This window comes from Microcaecilia unicolor, chromosome 2 (genome assembly GCF_901765095.1).
Source record: "Microcaecilia unicolor chromosome 2, aMicUni1.1, whole genome shotgun sequence".
Classification (NCBI taxonomy): Eukaryota; Metazoa; Chordata; class Amphibia; order Gymnophiona; family Siphonopidae; genus Microcaecilia; species Microcaecilia unicolor.
Window position 1 is genome coordinate 318,191,322 of NC_044032.1, and position 14,771 is coordinate 318,206,092.

Genomic DNA, 14,771 nt, shown 5'->3' on the forward strand with positions numbered 1-14,771 from the left:
TTGAGGTATTTTCAAATTTTCCAGCAAGTATTTTTTAAATAGGTCAATAGGTGTTTTACCAGGAATTTTAGGAAAATTCAGTACTCGGAGGTTTAGTCTTCTATTGAAGTTCTCAATCTGTTCAATTTTTTTATGCATTGCCAACTGGTTTTTTATCACCGTCATTTTAAATTCTTGCAATTGAACAACATCTTTTTTTAAGTCTTTAACTTGTATAGTCAATTCTTCTTTCACCGTTTCTAAATTTTTCACCATATCTTCAAATTTCAAGGATAAAGTATTTACCTTTTCAGAGGTATTTTGAAGAGTTGAATCAATTTTGCCCAGCATCAGCCATATCCTCTCCAGGTTCACCTCCGGAGTTATTCCGGGTCCCTCAAATGCAGGAACTTCTCTTTCTCGGCTTCTTTCTTATGGCAAGGGGTCTCCGCTCGCTAGCTCCTTAATCTTCTCCATGGGATCTCGGATGCCTGCTCCCTCTACCATCACAGAAGCCGGACACGGAGGGCAACTTGATTCCGAAGGCGGGGATAATGATGTTTCAAGGCCCAATAGGGGATCCGCTCCACCGGATACCCCTGGAGCAGGCAGCCCCGTCTCTAATCTTTGAGACGAACGCGAAAGGAATGGCTCGATGCTGCCTTGAAGTGGGGAGGAAGAAGCTGCGGGTCGCGGAGGAAGCCTCACCGCTCCTTTCCGCTTTGTATGCGGCATTTTGCAGTAGGGGAATCTGTCTCACTCGTGCAGCAGGGAGCTCTCTTCCCAGACGCGGTCACAGATCCGCCATCTTGGAAACGCCCCCCTAGTGCAATATATTCTAACTCCCATCTTATTTCTTAGGCTTCTGGCATTCGCATATAGACATTTCAAACTATGTTTGTTGTTCCTATTTACACCATCCTCAGTACTTGACAGTATTAATTTGCAATTTTTTTGTCTGATTTTTATTTTTATTTAAGGACACCTGATCTACTACGGTCTCTTTTGTAACCTCCTATCTTCCCTGTTTTGGTGATATCTTAAAAAGATACCTTATTCTGAACCATGCGCTTTTGTGCGACTTTCAGCCTTCTCCCAGTCTCTAGTTTAAAAGCTGCCCTATCTCCTTTTAAAATGCTGATGCCAGCAGCCTGGTCCCACCCTGGTTAAGTTGGAGCCGATCTTTTCGGAATAGGCTCCCCCTTCCCCAGAATGTTGCCCAGTTCCTAACAGATCTAAAACCCTCCTCCCTGCACCATCATCTCATCCACGCATTGAGACTCCGGAGGGCCTGTCTCTTGGCCCCCGTGCGTGGAACAGGTAGCACTTTAGAAAATGCTACTTTAGGATCTGGAGTTGAGCTTTCTACTCAAGAGCCTAAATTTGGCTTCTAGAACCTCTCTCCCACATTTTCCTATGTCATTGGTACCCACATGTACCAAGACAGCTGGCTCCAACCCAGCACTATCTAAAATCCTATCTAGGTGACGCGTGAGGTCCACCACCTTCGCATCAGGCAGGCAAGTGACCAGGCGATCCTCACATCCACCAGCCACCCAGCTATCTACATGCCTAATAATCGAATCACCAACTACAACAGCCGTCCTAACCCTAACCACCTGGGCACTAGCCCCTGGAGACACATCCTCGGTGTGAGAGTATATTGAATTCCTTGGTGTGCCGGGCCTGTCTACAGGATTACTTCCAGCCTCACCAGGGTGATGCTCTCCTTTTAGAAGGCCTCCCTTTTCCAAGGCAGCACAGGGGCTGCCAGATTGGAGGTGGGAATTCTCCACAACATCCCTGTAGGCCTCCTCTATGTACCTCTTTGTCTCCCTCAGCTCCTCAAGTCTGCTACTCTAGCCTCAAGTGAACAGACTCCAGTGCACCCTCGGCCTCCTCTGGCTAAAGCTGAGTCATGCCCATTCCTGGGTCTTCCTACAGTGTATGGTGCCTTCGTGGATGTGTTTTACAACAGGCAAGCTGAGACCCAACTTCCTCACTAAGAATACGACTGCCCTATTGACCTCTTACCGGGTAAGATGCAACCCAAGGGCTAGGTCCTTGCACTCTTATTCCGGAAAACAAAGCTATGAGGGAGCACATCCAGGATAATTTGTGACGGGGCTTTATCCATCCTTCTACCTCTCTGGCAGGATTCTTTTATGTAGGGAAGAAGAATGGATCCTTGCAGCCATGTACTGATTGGTTTGAACGAAATCTGCATCAGGAATAAATGCCCCTTGCCTCTCAAAGCAGAGCTGTTTGACTGCTTACAGGTGGCCACTATTTTCACCAAACTGGACCTCTGTGGGACCTATAATTTAATCCAGATCTGAGCTGGTGATGAGTGGAAAACTGCCTTCAACACACGGGATGGATGCTATGAATACCTGGAGATCTGTTTGAATTAAGTATTACCCCCGCTGTTTTCGAACACTTCATAAATGAGGTGTTCCAAGACCTCCTTTACTCCTGTATCTTGATCTATCTATATGACATCCTGGTGTTCTCTACCTCTGTCTGAGCTTTGAATTCATGTCAAGATGGTGCTGCAGCACCTATGAGGCCTATTTGCTAAGCTGGAGAAATGTTGCTTTGGGCAGATGGCCCTTCCCTTCTTGGGGTATACAATTTCTTCTTTCGGCCTTCAGATGGATCCAGACAAATCTGCAGCAACCCAGGACTGGCCACAGCCCACAGCCCACGGACCTTAAGACCCTTCAGAGATTCCTGAGTTTTGCCAACTATTACTGGCAATTTATCCACAATTACTCCAGCCTTACAGCACCTCTCACTGACCTGACTCGCAAAAGGGTGGACACATGACACTGATCAGTCGAAGCTCAGCTGGCTTTCTCCAAGCCTTAGGAGGCCTTCCTGTTTGCTCCTATACTACAACAGCCTTCTATACTACAACGACCTGACATATTGTGCTCCTTCTTTGTTGAAGTGGATGCCTCCTTAATAGGAGCTGGGGCTGTCCTCTCTCTCAGGCTCCCCAGCAGGAGACTTTTGCCTTTCTCCTTCTGGCAGAGCAGAACTACTATGTTACTATGTTACTATGTATCTTGAGTTGGGCACATGACTTGTCAGGCACCTGGAAATAAAGGGGACACTCTGGCTGGTGGAATGCCATTACTGGTGGCCTCAAATGGCCCAGGAAGTGCAAGAATACATCCACTCAAGTGTCAATTGTGGAAGGTATAAGCTAGTGCATGTGCGCCCGTGGGGCTTGCTCCAGCCTCTTCTGGTTCCTGAATGACACTGGTCAGATATTGCCATGGATTTTGCCCTCTCAAGGGTATACCACTATCTGGGTGGTGGTACATTGCTTCTTTAAGATGGCGCATTTTGTTCTCCTGAACTCCCTTCTGTCGGCTGCCTCCTTGGGTCAGCTGTTTATCAAGGAGATCTTTCATCTCCATGGACTGTCAGAATGCATAGTCAGCGATCATGGAATTCAGTTCACCTCTCGCTTCTGGCAGAAACTATGTAAGAAATGGCATCCATTGGACTTCTCAGCCTATCACCCTCAGTCTAAAGGCCAGATGGAGGGGTAAACCAGACACTAAAGAGCTTCCTACGAGACTACGTTAATGAGCGCTAAGAAGTTTGGGCACCTCTACTTCCTTGGGCTGAGTTCTCCTATGTTAGTACAGTGACCAGCTCTTCTCCCTTCTATGTGGTATATTGGCAACATCCCTGGATTCTAGTACCGGTCTACTTTTCCTCTTCGATGCCCGAAGTCCAGCGGGTGGCCTGAGATAGTCAGGAAATTTGGCACCAGACTCATACAGACATCAGCCAGCTACAAGAAGCAGGCTGATTGCAAGTGGCGGCCAGCTCCCACATTTCGTCTTGGGGAGAAGGTGTGGCTGACCACCAGACACCTTCGGCTCAAAGTGCCCTCTCTGAAGTTTGCATCCAGATTCATCTGCCCTTTTGCAGTGCAACGTCAGCTGGGTCCAGTTACATATTGGTTACATCTTCCCTCCACTGTGCTCATCCACAATGTATTCCACATCTCCCAGCTAAAACCGGTAGTGTTATTTAGAGCGGCAGCTAGAGACCCTCCACTGACTACACTTGGCAGTTGCCACTTGCCACTGAGCCTGAGTTTGAGGTATGGGACATACTGGATACTAAGAGAATCAAGGGGAGACTACACTATCTCCTGGCCTCAAAGGGGTATGGACTAGAAGAAAACACATGGGAAACTGCTGTCAACGTGTGAGCCCCAGTAGGTGTTTTCATTGCCTTTATCCCCTTAAGTCCAAACCTGATCAGTTTTGATATCGACCTTGAAGTAACTGTACACAGAAAGTCAAATACGTTAACGTTTAACTTTAAAAAAGGAGACTATGATAAAATGAGAAGAACGGTAAAAAAAAAAACTTAGGGGGGCAACTGAGAGAGTATTTTGGACGCTGTTCAAAAATACCATCCTGGAGGCCCAGGCCATACATATTCCACGAATTAGAAAAGAAAGACGGAACTCCAAAAGACAGCCGGCCTGGTTGAAAAGTGAGGTGAAGGAAGCTATTAGGGCTAAAAGAAACGCCTTCAGAAAATGGAAGAAGGAACCGCCTGAAAATAACAAGAAGCAGCATAAGGAGTGTCAAAGCAAATGCAACGCGCAGATAAAGAAGGCCAAGAGGGATTATGAAAAAAAGATAGCATTAGAGGCAAAAAAACATAGTAAAAAAAATTTTCGGTATATTAAAAGCAGGAAGCCGGAAAAAGAATCGGTTGGGCCGCTGGATGACCGAGGGGTAAAAGGGGCGATCAAGGAAGACAAAGACGTAGCGGAGAGACTGAATGAATTCTTTGCTTCGGTCTTCACCGAGGAAGATTTGGGTGGGATACCGGTGTCGGACATGGTATTTCAAGCGGACGAGTCGGAGAAACTTACTGACTTCACGGTAAACCTGGAGGACGTAATGGGGCAGTTCAGCAAACTGAAGAGTAGCAAATCTCCTGGACCGGATGGTATTCATCCTAGAGTACTGTGTGAGAATCAGAGAAGCCACAGAGCTCAGAATGAAGGGGGGAAGAGAGAAAAGCCAGAGTGGAAAAACTACAGATCCCAGAATGCATTGCGGGAGGGGCGGAGGCAGGAGCGTAGAGAACACAGATTTCAGACTGCCTGGAAGAATAGGAGAGAGGAGGACAAACGAGTACCTAAGCCACATGAGCGGAAAGGAGAGGGGGCTGATTGGGAGATGGAATCAGCTGAGGAGAGGGTGGAACACCTGAGGGAGGGGGTGGAGAATGGGGGGATGGAATGGGAGGAGTTGGAGCAGATAGGAGGAGGAGGTGTGGAAGAGGAAATGGAGGTGGGAGAGGAAGTGGCTGGAGAAGAAGAGTGACTTCTGGAGGAGCCCCAAAAGTATCAGGAAAGAGTAATAGTCAGGAGAGATCCGGCGGGTGGTTGTCAAGAGGTAAAGTGTTGACAAGTGAGGGTGGTGGATCTTTAAAAGCCTGGCTAAGCTGTGCTGGGGAAAAAAGCCTAGCTAAGCTGAACGGTTTTGAGGCCTTGCTGAAGAGGGCGTTGTTTGAAGCCTGGCTAGCAGAACTGTGTTCAAAGCCTGACTAGCTGAACTTTGTGGGAAGTCTGGCTAGCTGAGCTGTGTTTGAAGCCTGGCTAGCAGAACTGTGTTTAAAGCCTGACTAGCTGAACTTTGTGGGAAGGCTGGGCTAGCCGAACTGTGTTTGAAGCCTGGCTAGCAGAACTGTGTTTAAAGCCTGACTAGCTGAACTTTGTGGGAAGGCTGGGCTAGCCGAACTGTGTTTGAAGCCTGGCTAGCAGAACTGGGTTTAAAGTCTAACTAGCTGACTTTGTTTAAAAGACTGGCAAGCGGAACTGTGTTGCACCACCTTGCTAGCGGAACTGTGTGGCAATGAGAGCGAACTGCACGGACGAGTGTGGAGTCGGAAGCGGACAGCACGGATAAGTGAGAGAGACAACTACGCGGCCGGGAGGAGCGGCTGACAACTGATAGAACTGAAAAATGAGCTTGCGGAGCTACTGCTAGTGATATGCAACTTATCCTTAAAATCGAGCGTGGTACCGGAAGATTGGAGGGTGGCCAATGTAACGCCCATTTTTTAAAAAGGCTCCAGGGGAGATCCGGGAAATTATAGACCGGTGAGTCTGACGTCGGTGCCGGGGAAAATGGTAGAGGCTATTATTAAAAACAAAATTACAGAGCACATCCGAGGACATGGATTACTGAGACCGAGTCAGCACGGCTTTTGTGTGGGGAAATCTTGCCTTACCAATTTACTTCAATTCTTTGAAGGAGTAAACAAACATGTGGACAAAGGGGAGCCGGTTGATATTGTGTATCTGGATTTTCAAAAGGTGTTTGACAAGGTACCTCATGAAAGGCTACAGAGGAAATTGGAGGGTCATGGGATAGGAGGAAATGTCCTATTGTGGATTCAAAAATGGTTGAAGGATAGGAAACAGAGAGTGGGGTTAAATGGGCAGTATTCATAATGGAGAAGGGTAGTTAGTGGGGTTCCTCAGGGGTCTGTGCTAGGACCGCTGCTTTTTAATATATTTATAAATGATTTAGAGATGGGAGTAACTAGCGAGGTAATTAAATTTGCTGATGACACAAAGTTATTCAAAGTCGTTAACTCGCGACAGGATTGTGAAAAATTACAAGAGGACCTTACGAGACTGGGAGACTGGGCGGCTAAATGGCAGATGACGTTTAATGTGAGCAAGTGCAAGGTGATGCATGTGGGAAAAAAGAACCCGAATTATAGCTACGTCATGCAAGGTTCCACGTTTGGAGTTACGGACCAAGAAAGGGATCTGGGTGTCGTCGTCGATAACACGCTGAAACCTTCTGCTCAGTGTGCTGCTGCGGCTAGGAAAGCGAATAGAATGTTGGGTATTATTAGGAAAGGTATGGAAAACAGGTGTGAGGATGTTATAATGCCGTTATATCGCTCCATGGTGCGACCGCACCTTGAGTATTGTGTTCAATTCTGGTCGCCACATCTCAAGAAAGATATAGTAGAATTGGAAAAGGTGCAGAGAAGGGCGACTAAAATGATAGCGGGGATGGGACGACTTCCCTATGAAGAAAGACTAAGGAGGCTAGGGCTATTCAGCTTGGAGAAGAGACGGCTGAGGGGAGACATGATAGAGATATATAAAATAATGAGTGGAGTGGAACAGGTGGATGTGAAGCGTCTGTTCACACTTTCCAAAAATACTAGGACTAGGGGGCATGCGATTAAACTACAGTGTAGTAAATTTAAAACAAATCGGAGAAAATGTTTCTTCACCCAACGTGTAATTAAACTCTGGAATTCATTGCCGGAAAATGTGGTGAAGGCGGTTAGCTTAGCAGAGTTTAAAAATGGGTTGGACGGTTTCCTAAAGGACAAGTCCATAAACCGCTACTAAACGGACTTGGAAAAATCCAAAATCCCAGGAATAACATGTATAGAATGTTTGTACATTTGGGAAGCTTGCCAGGTGCCCTTGGCCTGGATTGGCCGCTGTCGTGGACAAGATGCTGGGCTCGATGGACCCTTGGTCTTTTCCCAGTATGGTATTACTTATGTACTTATGTACTTAGAGGGCCAGGGAGGTGTCTTCAGGAGGGTGTGCTGTCATGCCTCTCACTTAGTTCAGGAAGCCACTAGAGTCCTGCAGAATGCCATGTCTAAGAATCTTTTGAGTGTTTACTTCCTGGTTGCTGCACTTCCCTTTTATAGCCCTAAATAGGGCGTGGACAGAAGACTTCACTTCCAGGGTAGGGATATATAAGGAAGTGCTCTACACTCCTCCAGTGGCAACAAGCTTCCAGATTTGTGCCTCTCCAGTGTTTAGTGTCTGGCCAGTTCCTGCTTCCAGCCCTGCCTTTTCCAGTTTTCCAGTCCTGCCTTTTCCAGTTTTCCAGTCCTGCTTGTTGTTGTCTCTAGCTTTGCTGTTCCAGCTACTCCATGGCCTTGACTCCATCGGGCAAGCCCCGAAGTGCTTTTTCAAGAGCCAACCCCAATGGCTGTCTTGAGCCAACCTCTATTTATTTGTTGCATTTGTACTCCACATTTTCCCACCTTTTTGCAGGCTCAATGTGGCTTACAATGTTCGGTTATGGCATTCGCCATTCCAGAGTAGAAAGTTACATTTGAAGTTGCATAGAGAATAGGATAATAGGCATAGAAAGAGACCAGTTACACTATAAGGTGACATGGTGATGTATAGCGTTTACAATAGTTGATCGATGTCATGATATGCCTTGTTGAAGAGATATGTTTTCAGAGATTTGTGAAAGTTGGTTAGTTCGTAAATTGTTTTTAAGTTACGTGGTAAGGCATTCCACAACTGCATGCCCGTGTATGAAAAGCTGAACGCATATGTTTGTCTGTATTTCAGTCCTTTACAGCTGGGGAAGTGTAAATTGAGGAATGTGCAGGCTGATCTTTTTGCATTTCTGGGTGGTAAATCAACAAGGTCTGACATGTAGGCCGGGGCATCTCCGTGAATGATTTTATGAATTAATGTGCAGATCTTGAACGTGATACATTCTTTAAGTGGCAACCAGTGGAGCTTTTCTCTTAGTGGTTTTGCACTTTCATATTTTGTTTTTCCAAATATGAGTCTGACTGCGGTGTTCTGGGCTATTTGAAGTTTTTTGATGATTTGTTCTTTGCAGCCAGCATGGAGTGCATTGCAGTAGTCGAGGTGACTTAGCACCACTAACTGAACCAGGTTGCGAAAATGGCTCTTGGGAAGAATGGTTTTACTCTTTTAAGTTTCCACATTGAGTGGAACATCTTCTTAGTTGTGTTCTTCACATGACTTTTGAGTGTAAGATTTCGATCGATGGTGACTCCAAGAATTTTCAGAGTGTTTGATACTGGAAGGGAGAAGTTTGGTGTGGTTATAGTGGTGAATGTATTTTTGTTGTGTTGTGAAGTAAGTATGAGACATTGTGTTTTTTCTGCATTAAGTTTCAACTGAAATGCATCCGCCCATGAATGCATAATTTGGAAGCTTTTGTTGATGTCGTTGGTGATTTCCATTAGATCCTGTTTGAACGGGATGTAGATCGTAACGTCATCTGCGTATATGTATGGATTGAGGTTCTGATTGGATAGTAACTTGGCCAAGAGTGTCATCATTAGGTTAAAGAGGGTCGGTGAGAGGTGGGAACCTTGAGGGACTCCGCATTCAGGTATCCATGGGGCTGATGTAGTCGAGTTAGATGTCACTTGATATGATCTCGTGGTCAGGAAGCCTCTAAACCAACTAAGAACGTTGCCTCCAACTCCGAAGTATTCTAGGATGTTTAGCAATATTTCATGGTTAACCATGTCGAAAGCGCTGGACATGTCAAATTGTAAGAGAAGTATGTTGTTGCCAATTGCGATTGTTTGTTTAAATTTAGTCAGGAGAGTAACTAGTACTGTTTCAGTGCTGTGGTTGGCCCTGAATCCTGATTGGGAGTCGTGAAGAATTGAGAATTTGTGTAGGTAGGTGTTAAGCTGCTTGGTAACCACGCTTTCCATTAGTTTAATGATCAGCGGGATTGATGCTACTGGGCGATAGTTGGTTACGTCGCTAGCACTTTTCTTTGCGTCTTTGGGTATAGGGGTAAGTAGAATATTACCTTTGTCCTTTGGGAAGAGTCCATTTTGGAACATATAGTTCAGATGCATTGTAAGGTCTGATGTGAGTTGTTGAGGGGCGGATTTTATAAGGTTGTTAGGGCATTTATCTAGTTTGCAGTGAGACTTGGCGAATCTTTTGATCGATTGGGAGATGATATCCTCCGAGAGAGTATTGACATTGTTCCATGTTCGGTCAGCTGGATGTTCACCAGGGATTGGGTCTAGGCAATCAAGGAGTTTTACGTAGTCGATGGTATTGATGGGTATTGTGAGTCGTAACTTTTCGATTTTCTCTTTGAAGTATTTCGCGAGCTTGTCTGCTGATGGGGTGTCTATGCTGTTAGAAGTAACCGGTGTAGTATTTATTAATTTGTTGATGAGTTGGAAACTTTTATGTGTATCCTTGTAGTCTGGTCCAATTTTAGTTTTGTAATATGATCTTTTAGTTTGTCTAATGGTGTATTTGTATTTTCTTTGTAGTTGTTTCCAGGCATTGAGTGAGGAGTCGTCTTTCCTTTTGTTCCATGCTCGTTCTAACCTCCTAACTTGTGTTTTTAGTTTTTTCAGTTCTTCGCTCAACCAAGGTAGTGAGTTCTTTCTATGTGAGGCTCTGGTTTGAAGAGGTGCTATGTTGTCTAGTATGCTTTTGCATCTGTTGTCCCATTCTTGAAGAAATTGGTGTGACTCCGTTAGTGCTGTCCATTCGTTATTATAGAATTGTTGCCAGAATGTTGATGGATCTATTTTGCCTCTCGTGGTATAAGTTAATCGTTCTTGTTCTTGTTTGTGGTGTAGATCTTTTATACACCATTGAATGGAGAGGTTTGATTTGTAGTGGTCGGACCATGGTATAGCTGTCCACTTTGTGTCTATTAACATGTCTCTAAACACGTCTTTGTGTCTCTAAACAAAACCTGTCGTGTTCTAGCCAGTCTGCTATGCACTGCCTATGCACTTCTGCCTGTCTGAATCAGGTCCTGCCTTCTCCAGCTCCCAGACTCTGCCAGGTGGTCCCATAAGTAACAGACGATGATGGACTGTGTGGCACTTATGCCACACAGGTTGAGCCAACCTCATCACGGTCCAAGGGTACACCTTCCTCAACTGTGACAGGTGCCAACATTTCAAAATGATTGGGAGTGCCAAACACAATACAAATTACCCCTGCATATGCAGTACACAATGTAGGAGATTGTTTAATATTGGCAAAACAGAGTTGGCCCCTATGGCTTTTACTCCACCCCGTTGCTCAGTCCCTGACATGTGGTACTTGGAACAAAGCTTGGCTTTGATTTGAGTGCTGTGTAAACACGAATATAATTTTTAAAATGTTTATTTGTACTTCTTCAGAGCATTTGGAAATGGTCCTGCGTTAAGTTTTGAGATGTAAGGCTTCCTAGCATTAGCCAGTAGCACCTGAGTGTGCTCATTAGAAGAAAGGATTTATGGGAGAGGAGGGAGGGTCAGGGAGGAGGAAGAACTTTAGGACAGTCTCTGTACAGCTCAAGATCACACCTAAACCTGCATGTCTCAAACATTTGCTCTCTGAGCAAATAGGTCAGTTTTACATGGACAATAGGCTCCATTACTATTAAGAATACTTACTAGTAGAATTGTCATACATGGCCTGCGCCTCGTCCTCTGTGCCATTGCCACCAAAGAATGCTTTATAGTTGTTGTCCTCATACCAGTTGAGGGACTTGATCTTCAAGCCCCCTCCCTCGGGGTGGCCGCACACAATCCGTGACACAGCCTGGTATATCTGGGTGGGGGAGCTTCTGGTGTTAGGATTGGTCAGATAGAGCACCTCCTGCCTCATCTCACGCCAGCTGCTCATGGTCTCCAGCTGCAATTTACAAGAGAGAAGAGTGAGTGAAAGACAAAGAACAGAGTCTGAACTTTCATATTCTGCTTTCTCCCCTCTACTCCATCTCAGACCACATTCTAATACAAAGTTACATTGGAGCACAGACCTATGTGTTCTGGGAAATAGGCATCAAAGAGGAAATACATCATTAGAGGCAATGCAAAGTTGCCTCAAAATGTGATTTCACAGTTTCTTAAATCATTTAAGCAGTCTCAAAAACCATGCCATTAAAAAGCTCCCATCACTTCAGCCTGTGGGATTTTACATAAAACATGCCTACTATAGCTATTGCAGAACCGTTTTTCCTCTCAACAACACCTCCCTATCATCCCCTCCTCTTCACAGATTATGGATAAAGTAGTGTGGTTGTCTTGTTAGTCCACTTTAAAAGTAATATATGGATATAAAACAAAACAAAAAAAGGGAGTATAAGATAGTGCTTTTATGTTTCACTTATATATTCGGATACTGTAATCTTTTGCTCATATTGTTCTCACCCAAGGAAGAAGATTCTAATCTCCAAAATCTAGTGATAAAATGTAGGTAAGTGAGCCAATAAAAAAAGGCATCATCTTATTTTCCATTTTGTTTTATTTCTATTTAAAAAAGATTTGAAATCAATTTCTGTACTATTGGTATAAAAAAGTTAAATAAGAATGGTATAGTCTTGAGAATTAAGTCCTTTCTCTTCCTTTAGACCAGGTGTTCTCAACCCAGTGTTCGGGACATACTCTATCAGTCAGGTTTTCAGGATATCCACAATGAATATGCATGAGATAGATTTGCATACAATGGAAGGAGGGCATTCAAATGTATCTCATGCATATTCATGGTGGATATCTTGAAAAACAGATTGGCTTAGTGCGTCCCGAGAACTGGGTTAGAGCCCCTTGCTTTAGAAGGATCCCTATTTTATTTCCCTATAACTATGGTGGTGACCAATGGTTGGTTATTACTGCAAAAAGCAGATAGATGGAGGCTGACCTGATGCAAGTAGGTGTGATCCCTGAAATAGGTCCTCCCCTCCCTGGGTTGGCTGTGACTGGAGATGGTGTGGAAGAGGGGTAGGCAGAAGCAGTTATGGTCACAGCTGTAAGAGGACATAGGTTGTTGCGAATGAAGGCTCATGGCACCAAATGCCAGCACTGGATTCAAATGAGCAGGAAATTGAAAGAAAAAGAAGCAACTCCTGGGCCATAAATGTACAAAACTAGTAGATACTGCACTGGGCCAGCCTCTGTCTAGCTACTTCTTGCTTAAATGAAAAAAAATCACAGACATCCTGATGCCTACAAATTAGCTGGATATGAAGTGCATTAAAGACTCCACCCCTACCTGCACCCCCCCAAAGTAAGCAGGAAAGTTACAACAATGATGGAGTGCTATTCATGAGGTCATTATTGGGGCTGGGGGCAATTTATTTTCAGACTATCCACTTTGGGGCATGAATACTTTCACCCTTGCATTTTGAACCAAGTTTGAAAAAGGAAGTGCATGTGCACTTTAGCTCTGAACCTTGACACAGGTAACATAGTAACATAGTAAATGACGGCAGAAAAAGACCTGCATGGTCCATCCAGTCTGCCCAACAAGACAAACTCATATATGCTACTTTTTGTGTATACCCTACTTTGATTTGTACCTGCTTGCATCCGACTTTTGTGTGGGTAAAGTTTCTATAGAACATAACATATGTAAGTTTGAAAATAGAATGTACATGGCCTTCCTCCTTTAACTCAGAACCTCTGTTGCATCTTATCTGTCTCATGACTAGACTGTAAGCTCTAAGAAGCAGGGACTATCTCCAATATGTCTCTGTGCACTGCTACACATGACAAGTACTGCAAAACAAATGATTACTATTATTTTTCTATCCCCCCCCCCCAAAAAAAAAAAGAAAAATACACCACTAAGTGGAACTGCACCTAAATATGACTAAATGATTTAGCTGTGCCTAGAGAGAAAAATTTAAACAGCTATTCTGGGTTTAATTTTATAACAGAACACCTATGTGAGATGTACAAAACAGTGCCTATTTTAAACTTCAGATAGAGCCCCACATATGAACAAATATCAATGCACAAATTTACAACTGCTCCGTACATACATTGCAACTCTGCTTCCGTCCAAACTATCTCCCCAGAATGCCTAGCTGCAGATGCATAAAAACTGGCACCCCCTATGCATATGTTATAAAAACTGTTTTCCATTGTAACAGGCTTTAAACAAAAAAAAAGCTGTATAACATTACTCCCTTTATGTGTGTAAATAGAATAAACATTGTCCACAGAGAAGGGCATAATCGAATGTCGCTGGCAAAATAGATCGCCGGCGGCGCAACAGCTGGCCGTAACCGTATTATCGAAAAAGATGGCCAGCCATCTTTTCTTTCGATAATACGGTTTGGCCCGGCCAAATGCCAGTGTTTGCCGGGTTTGAGATGGCCGGTTTTGTTTTTCAGCAATAATGGAAAAAAATGCCAGCGATCTCAAACCCGGCGAAATCCAAGGCATTTGGTCGTGGGAGGAGCCAGCATTTTTAGTGCACTGGTCCCCCTGACATGCCAGGACACCAACCGGGCACCCTAGGGGGCACTTCTAAAAATTCAAAAAAATATACAAATAGCTCCCAGGTGCATAGCTCCCTTACCTTGGGTGCTGAGCCCCCTCAAACCCACTCCCCACAACTCTACACCATTACCATAGCCCTTATGGGTGAAGGGGGGCACCTACATGTGGGTACAGTGGGTTTTGGGGGGGTTGGAGGGCTCAACATTAACTACCACAAGTGTAACAGGTAGGGGGGGGATGGACCTGGGTCTGCCTGCCTGAAGTGCACTGCACCCATTAAAAACTGCTCCAGGGACTTGCATACTGTTGTCAGGGAGCTGGGTATGACATTTGAGGCTGGCATACAGGCTGGCAAAAAAGGTTTTTATTTTTATTTTTTTAGTGTGGGAGGGGGTTGATGACCACTGGGGGAGTATGGGGAGGTCATCCTCCATTTCCTCCAGTGGTCCTCTGGTGAGTTGGGGCACCTTTTTGAGGCTTGCTCGTGAAAATAAAAAGACCAAGTAAACCCGGCGAAATACTGATTAACGCCGCTTTTTTTCCCCATTATCCGCGAAAGCCGGCCATCTGGTAGCCACGCCCATGCCCGCCCATGTCCTGCCTTCGCTATGCCACCGACACGCCCCCTTGAACTTTTGCCAGCTCGGCAACGGGAAAGCGGCGATGGTGTCAAAAAAGCAGCTTTCTATTATACGGATTTCGCCGCTTTTGAG

General features: G+C 44.9%; 1 protein-coding gene across 1 annotated transcript in view; it reads right to left on the minus strand.

Annotated features, from left to right (window-relative positions):
- The window catches only part of ABCA1 (ATP binding cassette subfamily A member 1), a 706,841-nt gene that overhangs the window by 492,974 nt on the left and 199,096 nt on the right, over positions 1 to 14,771 (minus strand). The window contains 1 exon segment of the mRNA XM_030194329.1: positions 11,227 to 11,467. Coding sequence (XP_030050189.1) covers positions 11,227 to 11,467 — 241 coding nt within the window.